General features: G+C 42.7%; 1 protein-coding gene across 1 annotated transcript in view; it reads left to right on the top strand.

The window, feature by feature from the left end:
- Positions 1-22,891, top strand: part of LOC309667344 (uncharacterized protein) — a 180,913-nt gene that overhangs the window by 126,968 nt on the left and 31,054 nt on the right. Inside the window, 7 exon segments of the mRNA XM_082475725.1 lie at positions 201-356; positions 4,709-4,882; positions 4,886-4,938; positions 5,869-6,007; positions 7,834-7,883; positions 7,885-7,949; positions 19,081-19,190. Coding sequence (XP_082331851.1) covers positions 201-356; positions 4,709-4,882; positions 4,886-4,938; positions 5,869-6,007; positions 7,834-7,883; positions 7,885-7,949; positions 19,081-19,190 — 747 coding nt within the window.

Genomic DNA, 22,891 nt, shown 5'->3' with positions numbered 1-22,891 from the left:
AAGTCTGGTATGTTCAAGGGGGACTTTGAGCTAGATATGTTGCTCTGATTTTTATGGATTTTTTTTTTTTTAATAGTTGAGAGCATGGGGCTTGTAAACACAACTACTCCTAATTTTCTCCCTCAAAACCACGTGTAAAAGATACATAGAAGTGTTTAAAATGGATGTTTTGGTTTCGTTTTGTTCCTTTTTGTTTTTAGCTATGCCTCTGTAGGCTGAGTGACCGTGACCTCAAGGTAGCTCATGGAGAGCTGGCGGGCATGCAGCTGCTAATGGAAGATGTCCTTCTGAGTAACTATCATATGATCATGGAGGGTCCCCCAGGATGGCAGGCCACACTGGACAAAAATACACAGGTATTCTTGGTGAACGGTCTACGTACTTGACCAGTGCTGCGTCGTACTGAAGGACCTTTCTATCTGGGAGATGGACTAGATAGCTTCATCCATCCCATAGCCTCTCCCAGGGTCCCGGGACTGTGCTTATGCCGCACGGGAGCAGCAGTGAAGCAGGGGTAGCCCATGAGAGCCCCTCCAAAGTGCGTTCTTTCACAGCAAGTCCCATGATCAGTGATATATACATTTCTATTAATTTTAAAACTAGAACAAACCATGGGGGGTGGTCCGTTGAAACCAATTTGAACTCCAACTGGCTGCTTTTCCTTGTGAGTCTCACACATTTCGGACTGGAGTTGGCAGGGTATGACAGAGGCCCCAGGTGAACATCTCCAGCCTGGCTCCTGTCTGCATCACTCTGCTAGCCCATGGACTCCTAGGCAAGCACTCCCTTCTCCGGACTTGTCTCCCTGAAGCTCTAAGGTACCAAGAGCCAGTAGTCCCCCTAGTATCATAACTTGAAGCAATTCTGCATGATTCTGGAACCAGACAGAGACTTGTCTGGACATGGGGTAAGCTAGCCAGTGCCCCCATTTAGAGTCCCCTTTTCAGAGCCAAAGTCTCTGCACCAGCCATTTCCATTTCCTTACCTTCCATCCACTCCTTAGAAACTGTGATCTGTCTTCTTCCTCATCTCACCAAGACTGCTCTCACTGAGAGCACCGTGGTCCTTGTCACTAAATCTCCTGGATACTTTTCAGTCCCCTTCCAACCTGACCCCTTAGCAGCATTTGACACAGTGTGTCCTTCTTGAAGCCTCTCTGCCCTTAGCTTCTAAAGCACAACTCTCTCCAGTTTTCCTCTGACATCGTGGGCCATGCCTTCTCAGACTTCTATGTCAAGTCCCCTACCTCTGCCAATCCTGAAAATGTTGCTTTTTGGGTTCTGTCCCACTTCCACCACTGCCAGGGCTGCATTTTGACGTCCATGACTCTAGCCACTTTTGTCTTTGTGGGCCCATTTCTCCATTAAAAAACAGGAAGAGTTATAGTTTACAACTGTGTTAATATAAAGAAAAATATATTACTATCATAAATTATAGCATTTTATTCAACCTAAATATTCTTTTTTTTCTGATTTTAAAGGAAATTAAAACATTTTTTGGGCCCTAAGCACTGTGCCTTCTATGTCTAATCAATAAGTTGGCCCTGAACACTATTAATAGAACATTATTAATTAATAATGTCTATGATTGAGATCTATTCAGAGGCTTTATTAACTATTAATTTCTTTAATTCTCACAATAATCCCATGAGGTAGGTACTTTCATTATTCTCATTTTATAGATAAGAATCCCAAGACTCAAAAAGGTTAAATGATATGCCTAAAAGTCACTTGCCGAGAGAGAAAAGAAACCCAGGTTCCAACCTAACAGTCTGGCCCCGGAGCTCCCTCATACTCTTATCCATGATATTGCTCCACTCCTCACCCTCTTCCTGGGCAAACCCAACTACTTTTATAACTTGGATGGCTTTATGCGATGATTCCAAAGTTTACATGTCTAGTCCAAATCTCAATCCTATCAGATTCATATGTTCAACTGCCTTGTTCCATCTCAGAGACACCGTGTCCCAAACTGAGCTCATTTTACTGCCCCTAAATGTGCTCCTCCTTCCTTATTCCCTGTCAGTTAACCACCACCTGCCCAGTTGCCCAAGCAAAAAAAATCTGGACACCCATCTTTGATTTCTGTCTATCATACCCCACAATCAGACACCAAGTTCTACTATCCTATTATTTTAATATCTTTCAAGTTTTCCCCATCCTCCCTCAGCACTCCCCTCCACCAGTCCAAATCACTATCATCTCCTAATGCTGGGCCAAGATCATAACCTCCAAAGGACTCCCTGTATTCCCTTTGCCTCCTTCACGTCCATTCACCAGGATAGTATTTTAAAATGCAAACCCGATTATGTAACTTCCCTCCTATAACTCTTCAATGACTTCCAAATGCCCTGAGAATAGAGTCTGGGTGCCTTAACCAGATCTTCACAACCTGACTCTTGCCAATATCTCTACCCTCAACTTCTTTTATTTTGTCAAATGCACCATGCTCTCTCCTCAGTACCTTCATGCAAACTGGCCCCTCTGGTGGAAAACTTCCCTGTCCTCCCACTCTTTGCTTCATCATCTGATTAACTCCTACTTATCCTTCAGATTTCAACTTCCAAACCACTCTTTCAGAAGCTTTATCTGATCTCCCACCTTTGAGCCAATGCCCCTCTGTGCCAGTTAGGGTGCACCTGCTAGAAGTAAGTAGTCATGACTTAAATTAGAAAGTGTATTAATCTTTCCAAACAGGTCTAGAAGGAGGCAGTTCATGTTGGTGCAGACACCCAGCTCTGCCATCCTGGGTATGTCAGCAAAATGTCTCCCTCATCCTTGTAAGATGAAGACAGGAGCAAAAAAGCTTTCTCCTTAAGGGGCTTTGTCTTTTTATCAAGGAGGGAAATCTTTTTCAGAAGACTTCCAGTAGATTTTTCTTGTGTCTCACTGGCTAAAACTGAGTCGCAAGTCCATTTCAGGCCAACTAGTGGAAAAGGAAGTATGTTAGATGTGCCAACTAAATTCCACAGCGGGATTCAATGCTTCACCCAGAAGGAGCATTTGCAAAGCTGGATATAGACCAAGTAGTGCCAAGACCAAGAAGCCTGCTGGGCCCTTTGGTCCTTCTGTTTGGCCCTGTTTCTGGTGGATTACCATCTTTCCCTGACAATCCTACCCTCCCCTGCCTTGTTCTTTATCCTGTTTCCTGTTCCTTCTCCCATCCTGTAAAACACTTAGGAAGAGAAGACTTCTCTTAACAGGAATATATTAACAAGGTAAGTTTGCTTTTAAATTATTATTTATTTTAATTAGTTTTATTTTATGATTGGTTCTATTTAAGAGTATTTCAATATTCATAGACAATAGCCAGCACTGGAACTTATACTGCCTGTGACTTAGGACTCTAGGTTTCCTGTCCCAGCTATGCCACCAGTTCTGTGACCTCTTAGACTTCAGTCTCTAAGACTCCCAAGTGAAGGTGATGGATTAACTCAGGACCTTTAAAATGCTCCCAGGAGCCCTGGGTTCCTCAGAGGTACCTTGGGGCTTTTTGAGTGGAGGGGCCCAACTACATGGCCTGTAGGCAGCCCCCTGCTTGCCACCATGCTTGGCCTTGGTCTGTTGGATATCTTGGGTCACTGAGTAAGATTTCATTTGCTGAAAGGCTTCTGAGGATAAAATAAATTTGGAAACGCATGAATTAGCTGATTGTTGAGGAGGTAGGCTACTAGGTGGAAGGGTTGCCAGCTGTTGGCAGGAGTTCACTCTCCCCTTGGTCTTGCTTGTAGTTCTTCCCCTAACCACCTCTCTTTCTGGCGGCCCCACCCCCATCCCACCCTCCCCATATGTTAATAGCACTGATCTAGGGTCCAGTTACATCAGGTGGTGGTTCTTCCTGTTCCTGACCAGGAAACTTGAGTGTCCAAGGTGTTGTTACCTGAATGTCCTCTGAGTCCCTTCCTGTCATAACATCATGGTCCAGGTGTGCAAAGGAAAGCTCCTTTTCCTGTACCTGAGACACTGTCTTCAGGCTGAGGGTGGGATACAGGTTCCCCTTCTGTCTGTCACTCTCTGGATAGCCCTGGCCCTCACATCGCTGGTGCAGGAGAGCAGGGACATGAAAACCTTATTCCCTCCACGTCCTCCCAGGCTCACAGCAGCCCCTCAACAAACACTTATTTAAGGAAAGCACCAGTGAATGAATGAACAAATCATAATTTTAAAGTGAAATTTCCTATCGAATAATAAATTCAAATCAAGAGACATGGTCTCTGCCTAACTTTTAAAGGATGGGAGGAGGAATAGGAGATAAGATAAACTTAAGTTTCCATTTCCTTACCCATAAAATGGGTAAAATCCCCAATTTAAAGTTATAATATAGCTCTACCATGATGGGTTGTTAAATCTTGAGTGTGTTGAAGAGCTCTTTCCAAAATGCAGAGGCTAAACATGAAAGGCTCAACTTTTCAAAGGTAGATAAAATATTGGCACCCAAGTAAAAGAGTTTTAAAGTGAGTGGTTCACAGCTCAAGCAGAAAATTGAAATGGAGACATTTCTCTCCTTTCTATATACTGTCTATTCAGGAAGGATGCTTATACTCTCTAAGCTCTACACGTGCTGCTGGCCTGTAAACCATTCCTCCTGGGGAGAAAAGTCATTCTCCAAAGACTTCGTTCTGCATGAGCTGAATGAATGTAAAAGGTCATCCTGTAGTGGTCTATGACTAATAAAAAAAAAAAAAAAAGAATTTCTGTAATGCTTTCAGCCAGATTTGTCCAGAGTGCAAGGATTCAGAAGTCGGTTCCAAAGCAGCCCAAAGACCTCCAGGCTGCTGGGGGGCCCATGTGATGCAGTGATGTCCCTTGCTTTGCTGAGATCATTTCTGGTGCTCTGGAAGCAACTGGAAGTGCTAAAGGATCACTGGAGCCGACTCAAGCTGTGAGGCCAGGACATCAATTCTCCCTCTCTCCACAAACAGTTCTCGGAGCTCTATGGGTGAGTGTGCTCAGGGGGAAATTCATGTGAAGGAGTGGAACCTGGAATCTGGCAGATTACTGCCCTTGCTCTGAGGGTGACATTTGGTCCATGAATTTGGTATGCCTAGCCCCACTGATCACAGAGGAAGCTGGGCAGTATGTCTCTATGAACAGTGCTTTACAGGAAAAGCTGAGTTCTGTTGACTGCAGGGACAGCCCTGGATTCCACTGAGCAACACTGTATATCATTTACCCAGAGTTCTATCCCTGGGAACTGGTGCTTCTGAAGTGTCTCTTCAGTGCTAACTCTAAGCTTTTCAGCTCATAGGATCCCAGCGAGAATTGAGTGGGGAGTACTGCTGCCGTGACCTCCTCTCCGCTCTCTGCCCCATTAGACCCAAGTCTAATGAGTCTCTGAGAGCTTCAGGCATCACAGCCAAGGGTACAATATGGTGCAGCATGAGGTGTTTAGTCTGCAGAATGCTATGTTGTTTTCTCAACTTCAAGCCCTGGCTGGGATGACTTAGCTGGCGGGAAAGGCATGTGGCTTCTGCCATGTGTCTGTAACCAAACAAGCATTCACTAAGCACCCAACCACCACCCCAGGACCTTACTGAGGGTATTAGGGCTCACTTTGGTGGTCTAGTCCAAATTGTCTATCTTATGAGTTATGACAGTCAGCTTTCCTGGTAAACAGGGAGTGAGAAGACTTGTCAATATTTTGAAGAATGAAGACTGAAATTAAATGTGCCCAATGGGAAAAGCCCTCACGATTTAATATTGACTAAGGGAGTGGTAACTGTGGTGGATTTAGATGTCGATGTAAGTGTCTGTGATAAGTTGGGAGGTTTATGCATGATGACAGGAAACAGAACATGAATGAAAAGAATTGTCAGAGAATCTGAAAGAGAAAAAATGTTTGTTAATTTCTGTCTCTCTTCTTTAATAGAACTGACATTCTCTACCCCAGCATGAAAGCTATAGCTAGGCGGATAGGAAAAGAAGATGAATTTGAAGGACTTATAATAAGTAGTAAGTCTACTCTTCTCCCCAGAGGAGCTTCAGAAATTGAAATAAAAACTCAGCAGGTATGCGGGAGCTATTTTTTTTTCTTTTTCTTTTCTTTTTTTTTTTCTTATTTATTTATTTATTTATTTATTTATGGCTGCACTGGGTCTTCGTTTCTGTGCCAGGGCCTTCTCCAGTTGCGGCAAGTGGGGGTCACTCCTCATCGCGGTGCGCGGGCCTCTCACTATCGCGGCCTCTCTTGTTGCGGAGCACAGGCTCCAGACGCGCAGGCTCAGTAATTGTGGCTCACGGGCCTAGTTGCTACGCGGCATGTGGGATCCTCCCAGACCAGGGCTCGAACCCGTGTCCCCTGCATTGGCAGGCAGACTCTCAACCACTGCGCCACCAGGGAAGCCCCTTCTTTTCTTTTTTAATAGATCTTTATCAGAGTATAATTGCTTCACAATACTGTGTTAGTTTCTGTTGTACAACAAAGTGAATCAGCCATATGCATACATATATCCCCATATCCCCTCCCTCTTACGTCTCCCTCCCACCCTCCCTATCCTACCCCTCTAGGTGGTCGCAAAGCACTGAGCTGATCTCCCTGTGCTATGTGGCTGCTTCCCACTAGCTATCTATTTTACATTTGGTAGTGTGTATATGTCCATGCCACTCTCACTTCACCCCAGCTTCCTCCTCCCCCCCCACCCCGTGTCCTCAAGTCCATTGCAGGAGCTATCTTGAACTTGACTTGAAAATTTGCTTTATGACATTAGCATGTAAAACTACAGATATACCCAAGTGGTGTTTTTTCTAAGAAGATAAGTGTATATTGAGGGTTTGTAAATTGCTGAACAGACTGAGGAAACTCAGTATGTAAAGGTATGTGGGGCTTTGATTAAGCAAGTAACTACCCTTTAACATCACAGTTCTGTAAGTCTAGGTTTTCATATTTTTATTTTCCTCAAATTAAAGTGCACCACTGCAAAAAAGACAATAGAAAACATAACCACTAGCATCTTAAACATAAAATCCTGCACACAGGTATCCCCCCTGCAACACGCACACTCATGGAAGTGGAATATTTAAAATAGCTCCTATGATTGTTTTCCCGAGAATAAGACAACACAATTTATGTACTAGTCTATTTGGTGTGTGTTGATGGTCTATGTGGAGGGGTTGTTTTCCCAAGTGCTTGTTCCTCTTGGTCCTGGGATGCGGGCTCTGCCTGGCTGTGCTTATTGTAACAGGGAACAAAGACTCTAGCTGGTTTGGTGTAAGTGCAGAGGTGCATGTCCACTGAGCATCCAGGAGAACTCAGCACTCCCCCCCTGCCCCCCCGCCCACACACACACCCCAGTCCCAAGCCCGTTGCTTACCCTACTGAACTCTGCTTCCTCTCTAGCACCTGGGGTCCTCTGACGGAGAAACGTGGGCTTTGCAAGCGTAATGGGTAGAGTAAGGGCTCAGGGGTATTGGAACACAGTTTTTTCTTGATCATGTATGGAGTTTTAAATCATCCCGTGAAATCCTCTTTGGTAACTAAATTGAGTTGCAGACCTAAGCGCTTCTTATAATAACAGCTCATGAAATTCTTGACCGCATTTAGAGACTCCAAAACACAAGAGGTCGCTTCAGACAGTGAGCACTTTGCAATTTAGCAGAACCTGGTAAAAAGGGATATATTTTATCAATCAAGATGTGGGCCAGGAAAAAAAGATGTCTGTCTCCAAAAAGGTGCATCTACCCCACTTGGGAACCCAAAAAAAGGAACCGTTTCTTCTTCCCCAGGAGAGAGTAACAAAAGGACAGGACCCAGCCCAAGGCCCTTATGCAAGAATTTAGGAGCCTAGAGTATAAGCTAATGGTGGAGAGTGAGTGGCTCTCAAACTGCTTACTCTAGCTTCAGAAACTTCTGGAAAATCTTGAAATTCATATGATCCAGGAGGTATTAAGTTAACAGAGAGATAACACTGGTTGTATCAGAAAAGTCCAAGGAGCAGCATACTCTCCCTGTAGGTAAAGTATGTTTATTTTATTACTTTATAAAATAACATTTTTATTATTTTTTCCTAATTATGAAAGCAATCCATGTGTCCATATTCATGGAAAAACAAAAACAAAAACACTACAACGCCCAGAAAATAGTATAAAAATTACTTTTTAACACCTTGGCCCAAGAAATAAGTACTTAAAAAAATTTTTTTTAATTGAAGTATCGTTGATTTACAATGTTGTATTAGTTTCTGGTGATTCAGTTATATATTCTTTATCAGATTCTTTTCCGTTGTAGTTTATTATAAGATATTGACTATAGTTCTCTGTGCTCAGAGAGAAGTACTTTTACCGTTTTGATATATATTCTTGACTTAAAGGGCTTTTAAGTAGAAAACATTTATAAACTTCAGTCTCTGCTGATTAACTCATAGCTGAAATAAAGTTGAAATGGGGGAAACACATAAAGCTGTTTCTTATATATAAGCGTATATAAATATATATCTTAGAAATACATATATTTGGGGTGGGAAGACAATCAAAATTGTTTCATTTGAGGTCTAAAGTCAGGGTGACTTAATGGGCAAGTGACTAGTGCACTCCCACAGGACTCTCACAGGGGCACTTGGGGTTTAATGCTTTGTAGGTTCCATCTTGTACTCTTCATTTTCACTTAGAATTTGTATTTTGTAAGTGGCATCCAGTGAGTCAATGGAGGATGCACCAAAGGCTTGTAGCCTGGGCTCACACGCACTCCTGCTGCCTCCCCACCTTGCCAGGAGGAGTTCTCAGCTGCCTGTTCCTCTGCCCTCTGGCACCCCAGGCACCACTAACTTCCCCCTCACCATCCGCATCCAGCAATGGCTGCCACTCCCCACCCAGTGGGGGCCTGAGCACGGCGAGGGCATGTGTAGGGCATGTGTACCTGACAGCATTTCAGGGACCCCAGACTGGCAGCACCAGGCTATGTTTGATGGGTGACTCACTGGGTGTGAGCTTGTTGCCCATCCCTGGGAACCTAGAATATCCCAGGGCAGAGGTTGCAATACCCTTGGGGTTGCCCATCCGCGGTAGATAGGAGCAATGGGCCTGCAGGAAGAGGAGACACCCAGCTCAACTTCTTCGCCCCTGGATCGGCACGAAGCCTCAGTCCAGTAGCTAGTAGACCAGGTACATTCATGCACCAGTCACAGGGCGGGGCCCCTGGTGCCTATGAAGGTTCTACTTGCCCTGAGCGCATCCCCATGCCAAGGAGCCAACATTAAAAACAAAAACACTGTGACAGGTCAAGAGAGAGACTGAGGAAGAAAGAAGAACATTTTATATTTTAGTACCTTTAACGGCACTTTTTTCCTGCTTTTTTTTTTTTTTTTAATAAATTTTATTTATTTATTTATATTTATTTTTGGCTGTGTTGGGTCTTCGTTTCTGTGCGAGGGCTTTCTCCAGTTGCGGTGAGCGGGGGCCACTCTTCATCGCGGTGCGCGGGCCTCTCACCGTCGCGGCCTCTCCCGTTGCGGAGCACAGGCTCCAGACGCGCAGGCTCAGTAGTTGTGGCTCACGGGCCTAATCGCTCCGCGGCATGCGGGATCTTCCCAGACCAGGGCTCGAACCCGTGTCCCCTGCATTGGCAGGCAGATTCTTAACCACTGCGCCACCAGGGAAGCCCTTTTCCTGCCTTTTGAACAAGGTCTGCGTTTTTATTTTTCATGGGGCACCATAGATTATGTGGCTGGTCCTTTCTGAACTACAGTGTCTACCCCTAACTCCTACTAATTCTGTAGGAAAATCCACAACCTTTGAGCTAAGGGGAGTTGTTTGACTGACAAAATAAATAAGGGTTTCCTTTTGAGACAAGGTTCACAGACATTGTAATGTTAATTAATAACCTCTGTGGGCATCTAAGACACTGTGGTTTTATCAGTGCTTCGAGTAACTAAATTCTGTAAGCAGGACTTTGGGAAAAGGCTGTGCAGTGAGAGAGCAAGCCCCCACCAAATGGGCATCTCTGACTGTCACCAGAGAGTGGAGTGTGGTTGAGCTCCGATTACAGAACATTTAACAAGACACAAAGCGTCTGTTGTTTGCGCCGTGTTTGCTGCATCCAGGCGGTTCCCTTCTGAGTCCTTGGAGAAGATCCACAGGCTCACGGCAGGTGCAACCATCTGCACGTTTCAGGGCTGTGATGCTTCTGAGAAGTCCGGGTGGGGGCCCAGGGGAGGAAGTGTCTTTGCTTTGCAGCTGTGCTGTGTGTTGCCTTGTGCAGGGTGCTTGTCAGCTGTGCTTGGAAAGGGCCTTCAGTAAGGGGCTGGTGGGAGTCAGGCAAAGGGGAGGGGTAGAGTTATTTTTAATGGTGGTAAGGTTGATATTACCAAACCTTACCAAAACCTAGAGTACACTGGCCAATTCTAAAGTCTTGTTCAGATTCTGTACTCTTAAGATTTTTAAAATAAATGCCAGTAATGAGGGTGTTTTGTTATTGTTGGTTTTTGTTTTTGAATCATGGTTCAGCATGATTCGGTGGAGAGGCCTGGGTCTCCTGTGCTGAGTTCCCCCAGCACAAGTGATGGAGTCCCCACTGTGTGCTAGGGGTGTTTTTATATTCTTCGACTTAGTCCTTCTGAGACCTCTATGAGCTGGGTGTGTGGAAGAGGGTGATAAAACCTTGGAACTCACACTCACCTACTGCTCATCTCAGCAGCAAGAAGCAGCCATAGTGGATTGGGCTTCCAGCAGGGGCTGCTTCTTCATGCAGAGATCACCATTTGTGGTCAAGGTTAGCTTGGGGCTAGGGGTTTCTCCAGAGGGAGCTGGGAATGGAGAGTATTGAGAACAGGGGACATCACAGGCTCAAATACTTCTCCCCTATTTCCTTCCCTCCTCCCCACCTTGTCTTGGAGCTTAATCTTTTTATACAGCTTCTGAATGAGCTTCCAGTTTGTCAGTGAGCATCTGAAAATGTGGCAGCCACACCTGGTCTGGTGCTAGTTCTCGGTAGCTTGTGCTCCCCTGAGAGTGATCAAAAGCAGCCCCAGATATCCTCACTCAGCCTCAGGGCTTGCTTAACAAAGAGATGGGCTCCACTGATTCAAAAAGGCTCTGCCATCCCCCATCTTTGACGTTTTGGCATTGAAGTAATTTTTAATTGATTTTCTAAATTTCTCTGAGCAGTTTATAAGGCCAGCAGCCTCCAAAGTGGAGGCATATATCCCAGGGGTGTGGGAAGAAAATACTAGAACTTCTAAATAGATTACATCTGTATGTAAGAAGCCCATGTTACACTGTACACTAAGGTGTCCTGAAGTGACCACGGGGAGGCAATACGCAAGAGAATAATAAGAAGGAGTAGAGTTGACAGTACTAATCCTAGTACATGCTTATCTTTAGCCACATTATGAGGTTAAAAAAGATAACCTAATCACATCTAAGAAGTCAGACAAAACTTTTTTTTAAGTCAAAGAAACTATTGGGAATGTGGATTGAGATTCATTCTTATTGTTGATGAATCTCACCCTATGTACATCATGCTTTGCAATATTAGCCATTGATAGTACTGGAGGTAGTTATGAATACATAAACAGACATATGTTAAAGGTGAGTGAACAAAAATGCTTTTCTTGAAGGAAGCACAATCAAAACATTTGGGAGAACATGGGCTAAGTCAGCATTTCCCCGGCAGTGTGCCCTGGAATACTAACTCCTCAGCATGTTAATGCAGTAGTTCTTCCAACCGCCCTTCACTAACAGACCCATGGATTACCTGAAGCTTTCCATTCCCTTGGTAGCACAAGCCAGCAAAGTACTCACTAATCACAGCCTTTGGGTTGCATACATTTACCTAGCATCATTGATCGTTGTTTGCTCCAAACCTGTTTGTGCCAGTTTTACTTGTCATTGTGTTTGAGTAATTTAATTATTATGTAAACCAATGAAATAGGAGTACAAAAAGAAAGATCTGTTCTCTAAAAACTAAGTTGAAATAGATAAACTGTGGTACATCCAGTCAATGGAATATTACTGAACACTAAAAAGAAATGAGCTATCAAATCATGAAAAGGCATGGAGGAAGCTTAAATGTATGTTACTAAGTGAAAGAAGCCAACTGAAAAGGCTACATATTGTATGATTCCAACTATGTGACATTCAAGAAAAGACAAAACCATGGAGACAGTAAAAAGATCAGTGGTTGCCAGCAGTTGAGAGAGGAGAGAACAATGAATAACAGAGCACAAAGGATTTTTAGGGCAATGAAACTATTCTGTATGATACTACAGTAGTGGATACATGCCATTATACATGTGTCCAACCCATAGTTTCACAAGAGTGAACCGTAATGTACACTGTGGACTTTGGATGATAGTGATGTGTCAATGTATGTTCATCAGTTGTAGCAGATGTACCACACTGGTGCAGGATGTTGATAGCCAGGGAGGCTATATGTTTTGGGTGAGGATGCAGGGGATTTATGGGAACTCTCTGAATTGTCTGTTCAATTATTCTGTGAACCTAAAACTTCATTTAAAAAACAAAAAATGATGCTTTTGGATTGTTTCATGGTCTTTAAGATTTCTCTCCATAAAAAGAAACACACCAAAAAACACACACACACTAGAAATTGTAGACCACACACTATGTATTATGATTTATAGAGGAAAGATGGTACAGAACTCCAGTGAGTGGTTACATACAAAGAAAAGGCCTAGGCTCTATGTTAGAAGATTGGCAAATGTTTGTATATTTGTGTATTTTTAATTTAAATAAAATGTTTAAGATAGTGCATGTCATTTTTTAAGCATTCTCTGGTTTAACAGACTTCTTATGATTGACCAACCAACTCTTAATCTTGATTGCATTGGACAGGAGGATTTCTACTGTGTTTTGCAGGGGTTAGGGGAGAAGGGTTTTATTTGCTTTTTAAAAATAAGTTTGGGAAACTGGGAGTAAATAATGTTAGAAAGGTACCTTTACTCCAGACTTTCTCAGAGCCTTTACTATCCTACTGTGTGTTGAATCTCCAGAGAGAGAGTATGAAATGTTCTTTGAACTTATTTGACCACAGAACCCTTTTATTCCCTTGGGAATATCTTTCATCACCTCAAAGAACTAGTGTTCTGGGGAGCAGTTTGAGAAACACAGGAGTACAAAATTCATACATATGCTTGAAGCAATAAGGTTTTCAACCTACCCATTGCCCCCGGCCACCCAGCTGATCAAGAGAACAACTGTGATTGGCAGTTATGTGCCTTCAAATTTCAGTTCTGCCTTGGCTTAGGATGCAGGGGCCGCTCAGGTGCAGAGCGTTGGTGGTTGTGTTAGAGACGTGAAGTGCTGCCAAACCAAGATGCTCTTCAGAGGGAGGGGGCTGTGTGGGTGTGGGGTGTTCAGAGAGGAAGAGAGAGGAAGTGGTTTGGCCACCAGGAAGTCAAAGTTTCCTTCAGTCAAATGACCTAGGAACAGAGTGAGAGGGAAGAAAAAACCCTAATTTTACCCCCAGTGTGCTATCTCCCTCCCGCCTCCATGCTTTGTCTTAAAGAAGCCATGCACACACACACACTGAAAATGGGACACCTTTGGAGACCACCAACACCACCTGGCCAGGAACTGTTTCTCTTGGATGAATTCTTCTCATCCTGACTTCGCCTGACTCCTGCCTACAGATGCAGGTGCATGTCTGAACTTGAACTCAGGAGGAGGAAGCATGCCGGGAAGAATTCCCAACACTTCAGTAAAATATTACCCCCTCAGGTGAACCCATAGCTAAACCCCAGACCAGCTCTGTGGGCATTTGCCAGGCGAAGATCCCCAAACTAGAAGTGTGTGGCCCCTCGCAAGGCTTATCTGTGAACCAGAGACCTGCCAGGAGAGTACCTTGGAAAAAGTATCCAGTTTCTTATCTGAACATTTCTGAAACATACATGAGCTCTGTCCTGTCAAAGTTTAGACTTATGGAAGTCTTAAACATCTTAGAAGCATGAACTTCTAGGCACAACATTAACTCTTGGATTTTCTACTTCAACTATGCTAGGACAGTGGTGATATGTCTATTCACCTTTATTATTAAAGAAAAAGCAAAATCAGATTTATTTGTTTATGATGGAAAGTAGCCAATTGTAGAAGAGATGTGGAATTCCATTTTGAAAAACAGGACCCCTGATAAATAATAAGTGCAAATACCAGAGGCTCCTGCTCTGTCATATCCACATTTCTGGGAGGATTTTGCTGGATGCTTTCTCTTGTGTACACTGAGTCTCCCATCAGAAAATGAAAGTATGAATAGGAAATCTCATCTAAAATTAGAAACAGGTGGGGGCAGGGAGAGGCCCTGTGTGTACACTTGCTGGTGGCCAGCCCCACCCCCAACAGAAAAGGGAGTGGGGCGGGGCTTGGCTTCCACCTCTGAGGCCATAGGGCTCTGTCAGTTTCAGGACTCCCCCGGAGTGGGAAGAGGAGAGAAATAGGTGAGGTAAAATTTACAAACAGCTCATGCAGCTCAATATCAAAAAAACAAACCAATCCAAAAATGGGCAGAAGACCTAAATAGACATTTCTCCAAAGAAGATATACAGATTGCCAACAAACACATGATAGAATGCTCAACATCATTAATCATTAGAGAAATGCAAATCAAAACTACAATGAGATATCATCTCACACCGGTCAGAATGGCCATCATCAAAAAATCTAGAAACAATAAATGCTGGAGAGGGTGTGGAGAAAAGGGAACCCTCTTGCACTGTTGGTGGGAATGTAAATTGATACAGCCACTATGGAGAACAGTATGGAGGTTCCTTAAAAAACTAAAAATAGAACTACCATATGACCCAGCAATCCCACTACTGGGCATATACCCTGAGAAAACCATAATTAATAAAGAGTCATGCACCAAAATGTTCATTGAAGCTCTATTTACAATAGCCAGGACATGGAAGCAACCTAAGTGTCCCTCAACAGATGAATGGATAAAGAAGATGTGGCACATATATACAATGGAATATTACTCAGCCATAAAAAGAAACGAAATTGAGTTATTTGTAGTGAGGTGGATGGACCTAGAGTCTGTCATACAGAGTGAAATAAGTCAGAAAGAGAAAAACAAATACCGTATGCTAACACATATGTATGGAATCTAAAAAAAAAAAAAAATGGTCATGAAGAACCTAGGGGCAAGATGGGAATAAAGACGCAGACCTACTAGAGAATGGACTTGAGGACACGGGGAGGGGGAAGGGTAAGCTGGGACAAAGAGAGTGGCATGGACGTATATACACTACCAAACGTAAAATAGATACCTAGTGGGAAGCAGCCACATAGCACAGGGAGATCAGCTCGGTGCTTTGTGACCACCTAGAGGGGTGGGATAGGGAGGGTGGGAGGGAGGGAGACGCAAGAGGGAAGAGATATGGGGACATATGTATATGTATAACTGATTCACTTTGTTATAAAGCAGAAACTAACACACCATTGTAAAGCAATTATACTCCAATAAAGATGTTAAAAAATTAAAACAAAAAAAAAGAGGTGAGGGAGGTTAAGAGGTGCAAGCTTCCAATTACAAAGTAAATGAGTCATGGGGATGAAATGTACAGCAGAGGGAATATAGTTAATAATATTGTAATAACTTTGTATGGTGACAGATGGTAACTAGATTTATGGTGGTGATCATTTTGTAATGTATAGAAATATTGAATCACTATGTTGTGCACCTGCAACTAACACAATGTTGTAGATCAATTATACCTCAATTAAAAAAAAAAAGAAAAGGACTCTCCTGGGGCCATGCGCGAGGAAGTAGGCCCCACACAAAATAATTGACGTACACAAGTACTTTTGCTCTCCCATATGGAAGTTAAAGAGTGTTGACATACTTCATTGTTCCAGCACTGTCATACTATTTTTAAATTTGATTTTATTTTTTAACAGATAATGCACTTACCTGGTTCAAAACTCAAAATGACATAAAACATATATATTTAGCAGGCTTGTTGCCACCATTGACCCCCTTCTGCCACCCCTATGTAATCATCTTTTTCAGTTTTTAATATATCCTTTTCAGTGCTTTTTATACATATACTATTTCATTCTTTTATTCAATACCTATTTCCTAAGCACCTGCTATTTTCTAGGCTATATATTTTAAGCACTGTATGGGGAATACAATAGTCCCCCCTTTTCTGTGGGGAATATGTTGCAACACCCCTAGTGGATGCCTAAAACCAGGGCTAGTACCAAACCCTATATATATATAATATACTGTGTTTTTTTCCTATACACACATACCTACAATAAAGTTTAGTTTATAAGTTAGGCACAGTAAGAAATGAACAACAATAACTAATAATAAAATCGAACACTTATAACAATATATTATAAAAAAGTTATGTGAATGTGGTCTCTCTCGAAATATTGTACTGTACTCACCCTTCTTGTTGTGATGGTATGAGATGATAAAATGCCTACGTGATGAGAGGAAGTGAGGCAAATGACATTGGCATTGTGATTTAGCACTGGGCTTCTATTGATCTTCTAACGATAGGTCAGAAAGAGGATCGTCTGCTTCAGGTGACCCTGGATCATCGGGCCATTATGACGTCCATGGTTGGATGTCAGGAGGAGACTATGTTAGTGGTTGGGGATCCCGGGTGGGGCGGGATGGAGCAGGATGGCCCAAGATTTCATTGCGCTACTCAAAACGGTGCTCAATTTAAAACTTACAAATTGTTTATTTCTGCAAGTTTCCATTTAATATTTGCAGACTGCAGTTGACCACAGGTAACTAAAACTGCAGAAAGCAAAACCACGAATAAGGAAAGACTACTGTACATCCTAACTGTCATGGAGCAAAAATCCTTACTCTCATGGAATTTATCATCTAGAAGGGGGTAGACAGACAATAATCAATGAACATAAGAAATAAGAAAATAATAGAGTGAGGAGGATGGTGGTGTGAAGGTTCAAAGGGGCACACTGTAATTTTAAGTAGGGTGGTCAGGATAGACTTCACTGAGAAAGTGACATTTTGAGCAGAGTTGAAGAAGGTGAGGGAGTTAGCTATGTGGGTATCTGGGGGAAGAGCATTCCAGACAGAAAGACAGCCCATACAAAGGCCCGAAGCAGAGCATGCCTGTCATATTCATGGAACAGCAAAGACCCAAGTGTGGCTGGAGTGGAGAGAGTGAGGGAGGGTAGTAGGAGATGAAGTCAGAGAGGAAGCATGAAAAGACAACAGACTGTGCAGGAGCTTGCAAGGACTTTAATGTTTACTCTGAATGTGATGGAGAGCCTGTCCCAGATTTTGAGTGGCATGATCTGACTTATATTTGAATAGAATCTCTCTGGCTGCTATGTTGGGAACAAAGGTGGAAGAAGGGAGAGGCTGGTTTTGAGGCTATTGCAATAATCCAGGCAAGAGGAGATGGTGAATCAAACAAGGTTGGGAGCAGTGGAAGTATTAAGTGGTAAGATTCTGGGCATATTTTTAAAGTAGTCACTGATGAATTGGGTATAGGGTTTGGGAAAAAGAGAAGAGTCCATGATGACTCCAAGGCTTTTGACCTGAACAGTTGGGAAAACTGAATTGCCATCAGTTGAGATGGCAAGTTAGGGAGGAAAGATCAGAAATTTAATTATGCACAAGTGAAGTTTGAAATGCCTTTTAGACATCCAAGAAGAGGTGCCAAGTGGATATTAGATCTAAATTTGAGGGTTGTCAGCATACAGATGGTATTTAGCCATGATACTAAATGAGATAGCCAAGGGGGTGAGTGCAGATAGAAAAAACAGAAACGGTGAACCAAGGGCTGAATCTTAGGACACTCTAATGTTAAGAGCTGGCGGTGGAGGGAGGAGGCAGGAGGAGAACCAGCAAAAGGAACCTACAGGGAACAATGAGGTAGAGGAAAACTAGGCAGGGTGGTGTCCCAACGTCTGGTGATAGAAGTTTCTCAAGCAGGAGGAAGTGACAAATTGTGTGAAATGTTATTAGCAGTCAAGTAAAACCACTGGCTTTAGCCATGTTGAGGTCACTGGTGTTTATGACAAAATCAGTTTCAGTGGAGTGGAAGGTAAAAGCTGTGTGAGTGGTTCTAAGAAGGGTTTTGAGAGAAGTCACAGACATTAAGTATAGACATCTCTTTCTGAGAGATTTGCTAGAAAGGGAGCAAAGAAATGAGGCAAAAGCTGACAGGGGAAATGGGGTCAAGTGGAGAATTTTTATGAGGTGGGAGAAATAATGTGTGCTCTTGTGAATGATTCAGGAAAGAGGGAAGAAGTGATGATATCAGAGAAAGCCAAATATTTGGACCAATGACCTTGAATAGGCTTGAGGGGATGACCTCTCCCTTTATTGTATTTTCTGTATCTTTCTTATAAAAGATAGCATTTTATATCCACTTTTCTACACCTTGCATTTTCCACTTAATCTGTGGTTCTTTTCACATCAGTACATGGAGAAATTCTTCTCTTTTTTTACAGCTGCATACTATCCCATTGGAAGGATATACTACAGTTTGTGTGTTGTTTCTAAGTTTTTGCTGTCCTCAACAATGCTATTCTGAATAACTGTGTGTATGCCTCATCACATATGTGTCAGCCCTGTTGCTGCTTCAGTGCAGGAGCTAAAGTTCATCTTCTGTGGCTCTCAACATTTCTAATCTGTGACTCTTTCTTCTCTCTTTTGGATTTCCTCCTCTTTTTTTATTAACTCTGCATTCAAATTAATTTTGCCTTGTAACACCAGCAATGTACTTAAATAGATAAATATAATAGCTCTTCATTTATTTCTGATAGTTGTGTTAGGTCAAAATAATTGTTCAGATACATATAGGGACTTTATGAAAACAGATGCCATATAGGATCAATAATTACATTTGATTTGGGATTTTTAGTTATGGTAACAAAATATTGTTCACTGGACTTCAGAGGTGCTTTTCCAAATCTTTTCTTTAGGAATCTTGTTAGAGATCTTCCTTATTCCTGTGTTCTGGAGGATCCTGTGTCCTCAACCACCACCTCCCCTCCCCTGCCTCACCCATTAGTTTTTGTGTATTTGGAAATGACAGCTTGTGTCCAGTGTTATGTCTCAGACAGTTGCCATCTCGTAGCTATTAATGGTTGTTCAATGTTTCCTGGTACTAGTGTTGGTATGTTTCTCCCTTAGATCTTTGGAAACACCAAGTCATGAAAGAAAACTTTTCAGTTATCAGACCACAAATAGTTGAAAATTTTGTACAGAGATTACTGGAGAATTACCAGGATGGTGGACTAGAGGTATGTACTGAAAATTAGTCATCCTAGAGTGTGGTTTGCTTTTTTTTTTTTTTTTTTAACATAAACCCAAACAAGAAAGACTTTCCCTTCAACACATCTCCTAATGCTTCCCTTACTCCCTTAGAGTTGAAAATGTGAAAACTGAGGCTGAACTCAAAGTAGAAATCACATGTTACCATTTTAATTTTGGAAAAAGACTGATTTCTAATTAAGTTGGGAGAGTAATTAGAATATGCATGTTGGCTAATTTCAGATTTGGCCAATTTTTTAGAGTAAACTTGGAGTTTATGGATGAGTTATTTTTAGCAATATTTCCTGTTGTTGATTTTTTTAGTATAAAAATTTTAAGAGAAAAAGCGAAATAACCTATGAAATCACTACCTAGAAAACTTCTTTAAATGTACAATATGAAGAAAATGTAACAGCTCAGAAAGGTAACATTTTTACCCCTATTCCACTCCATCATCCCCAGTTTCCTCTCCCAAAGGAAGCCAGTATCAACAATTTGTATGTGTGTATATGTATTTGAATTCATAACAACTCCATATAATATGTATTTAACAATAATATATATTTAATACATACAACAGGCATACACACAGTCCTTGGAGTTTTTAACTGTTTACTATTGACAGGAGGTGCCTTTCTAAATCAAAGGAATCTGCTGAAAAGGCAGGATAAGAGAGTGTATGTGGATATTTGGCCATAACAGAGTTTTTAGGATCTTTAAGGAATTAAGCCTTAAGTGCAGTAGGTAGCTGTGAATCCAGTTTCCTTTGAAATTCAATCATTTTTAAAAGGCTGCCTTAGAAAAATGTGCTCAATTTTTTGGACAACGTTTTCTCCACATTTACATTTTTCTAAGCTCTCCAAATAGTCCCCATAATTTTATAATAAGCACTTCAGTTCTTATTTATAAGGTAGAGAATTCACAAGCTTGGTTAGAGATACACTATTCCTCAGAATTTACATGTGATTTACATGTATTTGTTTTAAGCTTTCAATTATACCCATTGTGGTGCTGTGTATTCTGATGAGGGGGTGAAGTAATTCCTCTTGGATCCCTGCGGTTCAGTGATTCTCAAGCAGAAGTACAGAGGTGATTAAGGTGGGGTATGCTCAGAAAAATGTTTGAATCAAAAAATTTTGTGGCTTTCCTTAAAAGGAAGGAAATTCTGACACATGCTTCATTATGGAAGACATTCTGTTACGTGAAATAAGCCAGTCACAAAAACATAAATGCTGCACGGTTCCACTTACATGAGGTACATAATGTAATCAAATTCATAGAGACAGAAAGTAGAATGGTGTTTGTCAGGGGCTGGCGGGTGGGGGAATGGGGAGTTAGTGTTTAATGGGTACAGAGTTTCAGTTTGGCAACATGAAAAGAGTTCTAGAGATTGATTGCACAACGTTGTGAATGTACTTAATGCCGCTGAACTGTATACTTAAAAATGGCTAAAATGGCAAATTTAATGTATGTTTTACTATGATAAAAAAAGCAAACAAAAAGTTTGTGGCTCAAGATCTGCTCATCCATTATCTATGTACTTCACCCCAACGTTGAAGACAGGATCTTCTGGGAAAGAAATGTATTAGTAAACAGGGCAAACCTAGATCAGGCACAGCTGAAACTCAGGGCACACTGAAGAGGCTGGTATCAGCCTGCGGTTGTCTTGGAATAACAGGATCCCAGGATGTTAGGTCCCCCCAAAGTCTGTGCCTGGTGGGCTTCTAGTCTCTTCTGGATCATCTGCAGTGACTGGGAGCTCACTCTCTTTCAATCTTCACCCATACCTCCCCACCCCATTCCTGGCAGCTCTTGTTTCAGGCACCTCTTACTGAGTTGGATTTGGCCTCCCCACCGTCTCCACCATGGATCCTAGTTCTGTCCCTGGGACACCACAGATCATGGTTCTGACCCCTCACAACAAGCCTTTAGATATCTGAGGGCAGGTCAGTCAGAGAAGCTCAGTTGGGCCATTGTTAGCATGTGTGAATCTTCTGTAAAATTACAAGTAGGGCCAGCTCCAGGAGGACAGACCCCAACAGGTGCCCCTCTGGGTGGTGGATAACAAATTGTTACCCCTTCCTTCAGGCGGTACAGCCTATACTAGGGCACATGGACAGGGAAATGGTGCTCCCCTCACCTGGGTGCCCCTGCGCAGAGCAGACTGCACTGATGTGCAAGGAGAGCCTGAGCCCCACCTTCCCTCCTTCAGCCTAAACCAGCTTCCTTTCCTTCAACCTCTATGAGTGCCCCACCCTCCTGGTCAGGATCCTCTAAATTCAAGGTTGTCTGGCCAGCCAAGAGTACCCTTGTCCTGGGTGCTCTGCTTTGATTAACGCCCATGAATGTTAGGTTTTGTCACAGCTGACTCATTAGGCTGACTCATTAGGCTAACAGCCACCTGAAGCCCACACATGGCCTTCAGGCATCCTGCTACTGCCATATTATTAGCCTTGTTCTTGTTCAACTTGGTCCGCTCTTTGAACCTCTTGAAATCTTTAAAACTCTGGATTTTTATCATCCAGCATACTCTCTCTCTCTTCCAGGTTCATGTCAGCCTACCCTTGGTATCATCCTTCAAGCCTTTAATAACAGTGTATGAAAGGACAGGCCCCAAGTGCTGTGCTACCCACTGTGGGTCCCCTCCAGGCTTAACAGGTACTTTGGGCACAGTCTTTCAGTGACCAGAAACTCATCCGGTTGTCCTTTCACCCAGCCCATGTTCTCCGTTTGTCCAAAAGGACATCATAAGAAACCTTCTCAGATGTCCTGCTGAAATCCAGATACACTGCATCTGCTGTATTTCCTGAGGGAAAAGTTTAATCTGATCTGACTATTCTTGAACCCATGTTGGCTTCTCGTGATTTTTGCTTCCTTCTCCAAATTCTAGAACACCAGCCTTTCACAATCAGTTCTAATATCTCGGCCAAATTTTGTACCAGACACACTGGCCTGAAGTTAGAGATTGACCTTTTTTGCAAATCAGAACTGTAATAGTCTGTTTTGTGGATTCCAGAACCATTTCCATTTATATGCCGAGAGTCATTCACTCATTCAGCAAGTGTTTATAGATCTCCTGTTTTTTCTCAGATGCTTTATTAGAGATATAAAGGCAAAAGGCACAGTCTCTGCCTGCAAAGAACTTATGGAAGAAGTTAGGTGAACCAGCAATGTCCGGAAGAGGCTCTTCACATTAAGCACTTTGATAGAGGCACAAGTGTGGTGCTATGTGAGCTCCAAGAAGGGTGAATACAACCCAGCTAGGGGGAGGGGTGGGAAGTAGTCAGGGAAGACTTCCTGGAGGAGGTATTGTTTGGGCGAAGTTTTAAAGCACAAGTCGGAGTTGGCCAGAGGAAGAGGGGCTGGGGAGGGAAGGCAGCAATCTAGGAAGGGAGTTATAGCAGAGTTCAGAGGAGGACATTGTAAAGGTAGGCAGGGCCAGATCCTGAATGGCCTTGTGTGCAATCCTTATGAGTTTGGATTTCATCCCAGAGTCAGTGGGAAGTCACTGAAGCATTTTGTCAGCAGAGGTAGGTTTTAGAAATATCATCAAAACACCTTGTGTGTGCCTGATGTTAGATGGATTGTTATGAGGGGCTCCAAGAGGAAGCAAACCACAGAAGCACAGTTTGCTCCCAGCAGGGTTAGACTTTTGCCATAAAAAGGCCTGGCACCTACCATGCTTCACCCC

This window comes from Balaenoptera physalus, assembly GCF_965194825.1.
Source record: "Balaenoptera physalus genome assembly, chromosome: 9".
Lineage (NCBI taxonomy): Eukaryota > Metazoa > Chordata > Mammalia > Artiodactyla > Balaenopteridae > Balaenoptera > Balaenoptera physalus.
This window is presented reverse-complemented; position numbering and strand designations above follow the sequence as displayed.